Consider the following 6,464-nt stretch of genomic DNA (forward strand, 5'->3'; position numbering starts at 1 on the left):
AATTTAGGTTTTCTAACGCAACATCTAAAGGCATAATATCTACACAGCCCATAGCACCAAAATCTGCCATCTCCCCCCGTTCATCCTCGTCCGAGGAGGAGCTCTCCTCGCGCACTAAGGTGGACAGAAGGAGCTCTTGAACAAACAGGCTGCGGTCTGCGCGCTCACTTTCCATGGACTGGCGCTCTGCTTCGGACATTTTAGGATCGTTCAACCTGTGCAAGTCAAAAAGAAAAGATCTTATTGGACAAACATCAACGGACAAAGATACGGCCAACTTCTGCAATGTCCTACACTGCAGGCTTTCCCGGTGGCAAAACTCAGAATCTGAGACACATTGTTGGAATACCTTGCTCTAATTTATCACCGTAATTTTGCTGAAATCCACACCTGAGGTGCAGTCTATGCTTTAATTAGATTCAGTAAAACAAATACATTTAGATTTCTCACACTTCCTTCAGAGAAAACTCCAGTGAAAATTGTTCTGAGCAAAACAAACTTTCTAACAGATCAGATGCTTGGGGACATAGTGATTTCCTTAACCAGGATTTCACCGATGGGTAGTAAAAATGGGAAATACTGGTATAGCAACCCTGGTCACAAAAAAACAAAAGCTCTAGTGATTAGAGTATTTGACTGAAAAATTTCCTAGAAGTTCCCTTGACTTTTCTCTGATTCCATGTAATTCTTCCAGAGATGAAGTTATATACCAGCGGTTCTCAACCTGTGGGTCGCGACCCCTTTGGGGGTCAAACGACCTTTTCACAGGGGTCACCTAAGGCCATCAGAAAATACATATGTAATTACATATTGTTTTTGTGATCAATCACTATGCTTTAATTATGTTCAATTTGTAATAATAAAATTGGGGGTTACCACAATATGAGGAACTGTATTAAAGGGCCGCGGCATTAGGAAGGCTGAGAACCACTGTTATATACAGAAGCCAGAGAGGACAAGAACCACCCCCCACCTCCATTCCCCACTCTTCCTACAGAGGACCTAGGAAGGAGGGCTGACCTGAGGTTTAATGGCCCAGAATGCTTGTCTGCCTAGAGACAGGACAGATGTTAAGAGTTGAATTTTTGTAACCTCTTAAATAACTTAAGCAAAATTCTGCTTAATTTCAGAACTGATTTTATTTCTCTACATTTTTAGTAGAGAAAGGAATCAAAGAGGGGAGGGGAGGGGAGAAAGAAAAACTAGCTGGGGCACTGGAGTCAGGAAAAGTAACCATACAAGGAGAAGAGGGCGACAGTGACAGGAGGTGCAGCAGGCACGCAGGACAGAGCTGCTCCCTGAGAGCCAGGTGCACCTGGGGCACACAGGGGCCTGCTCCACGCTCTGCTATAGCGGCACCTGCTCTGTGCTGTCCCACCGATGCTGAGCGGAACGGGACAGGGGCTTCCCAAAGTAACAATGAAGGATACATACTGGGCACTTCCTAGGGGTCAGGCTCTGTTTTAAGTGCTTTTCATATGTAGTATCTCTTTTCACTCCTATGAGTTAAGTCCTGTTATTATCAACATTTTAAAGGAAGAGGAAACTGAAGCAGAGCTTAAGCGACGCTCAAAATCTCATGGCTGTCAAGTTCAAAACCACTGAATGATTAGATCTACTGCACAGAAAACAAAGAAAAATATCTGACTTTCAGAACTTAAAGAAAGCAAAAGGATGTGGAAAGTAATTACATAAAAAGCCATTAAATCAACATTGAAAGAAAATGACTGGGGACATTTATGGCAAAAAACAAATAGGACTGTCATAGAGTCCTGGCCCATGTGGCTCAGCTGGTTGAGTGCCGTCCCATGCACCAATAAGAGGATGCTGGTTTGCTTCCCAGTCAGGGCATATGCCAGGGTGGCGGGCTTGATCCCCCAGTGGAGGCGTGCAGGAGGGAGCCGACTGATGTTTCTCTCTCCTTCTCCCTCCCCACCCCGCTCTAAAATCAATAAAAACTTTTTTTAAAAAAGAGAATATCATAAATATCAAATGGAATAGAAGATTGAGCATTAGACTACATATTCTCTATGAAAAACTATAAGTGTTAAGAATTGAAATACAGTCCACACCCTTTGTTTTGGAAAAGGCTTCCAGAAGAGGGGGAGGGGGAAACCCTTAAGTCAAAGCCCCCATGGAAAAATAAAGTATGAGTAACTATATAGTAAGCGGAAAAACCAGAGCATATAGGCTGAGGCTCCAATTCTTTGGAGATCATGTAATTCTAATATTACTGTTTTGATATTTTAGGAAATAACTGAAAAAAGTTTCATTCCTGAGAGGTAGCTAAAATCTGGTACTAGGGCTAGGTTTCTGATGAGCCAGACTGCACCTGGGATGGAGAAGTAGCCAAACTAGCTGGTTCCACCTCCAAGACTGAAACCTGACACAGGCACTTAATCATTTCTAAAAAGTCAACCATTTTGAATCCCAAAAAACTATGTTCTCACCATCAGTTTCAGGGCAACATGAACAGAAATTGTCTCTGGCCAAAGAGACCAAAGGTCAGGCTTGAGCCCACACAGCTCACAGAATAGCTGTGTGAGCAGAGACCAGGTTTTCCCCTGGAGACACTGCAGCCACTCACTCTCCTGGCCTTGAACACAATGCATGTTAATATACTATTTGAAGTTCTGAGAAGTCCAACAGTAAATAAATCATTTCTGTTACTTAGTTTTGCCCAAACTTCTTCATTAAGAAAAAAATGAACGTGATTAACTACATATATTCCTTAGAATATATAAAGTTCCAGTGAATATTTTTGGGGAAATACTCCCTTAGGTAAATAGTGAGTCAGGAACAAATGATACAATGAAAGATGTGGAAAATGGTCTACAAACTGCAAGGTACTGTGCAATGTACAGCATCAGATGACAGCAGGGGCCTTCAAGAACCGAAGGACTCAGGCACCCACAGCATTCCCTGGGAGCTAGATGTCTAGTGTAGAAAAACTGCAGAGAAAAATCCCACATCAAGCCCACGGAGTCTGGGGCTAACAAAACAACAACGAAAAACAAATAATGGGGCCAAGGTAGGAAGATGTCTTTTCTAAAGGGCACAGGCAAGACATTCATTCCACCCACAGGTCAGTGGGCTCTCAGAGGATACACGCATTGGTAGGTCTCCTTTCTGAGGTAGGAACCTAGATCAGCAACTTACAGGGTTGCTGCTGGTCATTCCCTACAGGTAAGGTGACATGGCAGTAGGCTGGAGCTATCTGTGGCTCTGTGATTTATGGTGAAGCAGCATTTTCTGACAATCTAAAGGTAAATCCCTGACTTGAAACTTACTCCTTAGATCCGTAACAAATGATAATAATGGGCCCCATTAATTGGGCCTTTACTCTATGCCAGATGCTGAGCCAGACCCTATACATACCAGCATTTCAATTCATCCTGAAAACAATTCTCCCCCCAAACTCATAGAATATTGATGATAGCATTGAGGTTTGGAGAAGTTAGTGACTTGCCTAATGTCCAAACTAGTAAATGCCAAAGCTGGGGTTCTACTCAGGGTCCACGACACTTTCTATTCTGCATCCACAGTACATTATTTACAACTCGGTAAATGTGCCAGAGATATTTAAAAGTATGAGATAAAAAACATTTACATAGAAATATTTTCTTCTAACATCTAACTGTCACACACATTGCATTTTAGAGACAACTAATATATTACAGTTTTCTTTTTTAAAAAAATATTTTCATTGATTTCAGAGAGGAAGGGAAAGGGAGAGATAGAAACATCGATGATCAGAGAGAATCATCGATCAGCCGCCTCCTGCATGCCCGTTACTGGGGATCAAGCCTGCAACCTGAGCATGTGCCCTTGACAGGAGTTGAACCTGGGACCCTTCAGTCTGATGCTCTATTCATTGAGCCAAGCTGGCTAGGGCTACAGTTTTCTTCATTTTAGTTTTACTTTATTTTCCTCTTTGTTCCATGAAAAGCCCAAATTAGTCCAGATTCACTCTCTGTTGGGCCAAAGTCTACTCATCATTGTTCTTTCTAAACTCCTTTATATTCTTAAAAGTCACAGCAAATGCCTGTGAGGTTTTGGACACAGGAACATATTCAGTTGATAATGGTAGTTTTTAGAAGCAAATACAAAATCTACTTCATCTAGTAGAGCCACTTACTGTGATACTGAATATTTTTTACACTGTGATAAACCCATTTTTAGTACTTTTGTGTGCTGACCATAAGAATTTAAATACTGCTTCTTAATAGTCACAGGAGAAAACCATGTTATGAAATCCTCTCTTGTATCTTTTAATATTTCATAACAGATTGAAAATGGTAATAAAAAGAAATTATGATAACAAATATACATAATACAGCCCATATATGGCATTTAAATTTTATGGGCAACCCGGGAAAAGAAATTCTTATTAGATAATGATATGCTGTTAGAACAGGACCACCAGCATTCCTACTTTATCTGAAGTAGTAATTATTTTTCATATTCTTAGGGAAATATTAAATGTGCAGTTTTGTGTGTGTTTTTAAAAATATTTTTTTATTGATTTCAAAGAGGAAGGGAGAGAGAGAGAGAGAGAGAGAGAGAGAGAGAGAGAAAGATAGAAACATCAATGATGAGAATCATTGATTGGCTATCTCCTGCATGTCCTCTACTGGAGATAAAGCCGGCAATCCAGGCATGTGCCCTGACCAGAAATAGAACTGTGACCTCCTGGTTCATAGGTTGAGGCTCAACCACTGAACCACACTGGCTAGGCTGAATGTGCAATTTTGATCACAAACCCATGGGCTTTAATGGTGTGATTAAAGGCAGAGTGTTTAAGAACATACATAAGCACAAAAAAGATCATTTCAAACTGAGTAGAGCTAATGAAACACTGCTTCTGAAAGAAATGTTAATAAATGAGCTACCTTGTTAAAAGAAATTGGGAATTCTGGAGAGTCTGCTGACTGCTTTCCGTGTTAGCTGGGTTGGGTGTTGCTGTGGATTGTGTGATTGTAGTGGTGACACTGCTTGTGTTAGTGCGCCGGCTTGCATTGCGTGCGGTCTCCAGTTGCTGCCGCGCCGCCTGGGCGTGCTGCCGTTCTAGCTGCAGCTGCATCTGCAGTTGTTGTAACTGAGAAGCGGAAGGGCCAGAAGAATTAAGCTGTCCTCCTGCAGAACGTCTCACTCCTGACAACTGAGATAAAAGCTCTGCCAATGGAAACGAAGATGATTAATGTCTACTTAAATGCTGCAGAAAACAGAATGGTGCACTCTTCTACCCGAGGAACATTAAAATGAAGGGCCCACAGGCAGGTACCCATGGCAACATTTAGTTTCAGTTTGGAAATCAACACATTTTAGAATACATACCTCTTGGAGGCTGGAGGTGTTAGGTGTGGGGAAATGCACGTATGAGTATTAACCCACATGCAATTATTTTTGTTTTAGGCAAAACATAACAGATTGTTGAAGTTATTTGCTTAAAGAGCTAATTTAGTTATACTTTCTCTACTTTTTAGTAGATTAAAGTGGTTCATCCTCTAATCCAATCAGAATATAAACCGTCTCAGCATGAGTTCCACCAAAGCAAGGCACTTCCCAGTTCTTAGAATAGTGCCGGATACATAGTAGGCACTCAAGCATGTACTCAGTGATTGAATGAATGAAAGATCAGAATGAAATCTAAGAGACCTGACCATTGCTAACTCTGACCTTGCGCACTTGCCTCGCCTTCTGACACTGTCACATGAAAAGGCAGAGCACCACTGGAGACGCACAGTAAGGTGACGGGCCCCTGACTGTGCAGCCTCCTTGGTCTATTCTGATCTGCCCTCATTAAGAGTGAGGTGACCGCTGTCCCTGCATCTTCATCTAAGAAGGTGCAGTCATGCCTTCTCCCACCCAGAGGGTCACCTGGAGTTGACAATTGCCTTGTAGACATTCCCAGGCTAGCAAATGCTCTTCATCATTAAAACCCTGTTGAGAAACTACTTTAAGTTTTAATTTTAGAACCTTGCTACCAAAGATAGCAAGTAAATACTGGATTCCCTTTGGATATTTTTTAAAATCCAAAACTCAGTTTATATTGAGTGCATTGCAATCCAATGCCTAAAGCACATCTGGAATGAACATTTTACATGCATAGCTCACATTTTAAAGAATAATAGTTATGAGTAAAAGGGGTCCTAGTTTCCGTTACAGATTTACACCTATCAGTGTGTGAGCACGCTCTGCAAGCCACACCATGGCTCCCGGCACTGTGTGCACACTCCAACCTGTCCCAGGCCTCCCAGTCTCACTGCCTGTCTGTGCCTGTCAATTTTAGGGTACGCTCATTAAAAAAACCTAAATTTATTGAGGTAACATTGGTTAATAACATGATATAAATTCCAGGTGTACAACATAATTCGGTATCTGTATACTCTATTGTGTGCACATCTACCCAAAGTCTAATTTCCTCCCATTACCTAGTGATTCCTGACATTTTATTTTGATGC

At 41.6% G+C, this 6,464-nt stretch overlaps 1 protein-coding gene across 1 annotated transcript in view; it reads right to left on the minus strand.

Annotated features, from left to right (window-relative positions):
* KCMF1 (potassium channel modulatory factor 1) overlaps positions 1-6,464 on the minus strand; it is a 33,484-nt gene that overhangs the window by 1,849 nt on the left and 25,171 nt on the right. The window contains exons 5-6 of the mRNA XM_015564097.1: positions 4,893-5,175; positions 1-215 (exon numbers count right to left, since the gene is read on the minus strand). The exon at positions 1-215 is cut by the window's left edge and continues 1,849 nt beyond it. Of these exons, the coding sequence (XP_015419583.1) occupies positions 1-215; positions 4,893-5,175 (498 nt within the window). The remainder of the gene's footprint in view (positions 216-4,892; positions 5,176-6,464) is intronic.

Source organism: Myotis davidii, unplaced genomic scaffold, assembly GCF_000327345.1.
Source record: "Myotis davidii unplaced genomic scaffold, ASM32734v1 scaffold339, whole genome shotgun sequence".
In the NCBI taxonomy this organism is placed as follows: domain Eukaryota; kingdom Metazoa; phylum Chordata; class Mammalia; order Chiroptera; family Vespertilionidae; genus Myotis; species Myotis davidii.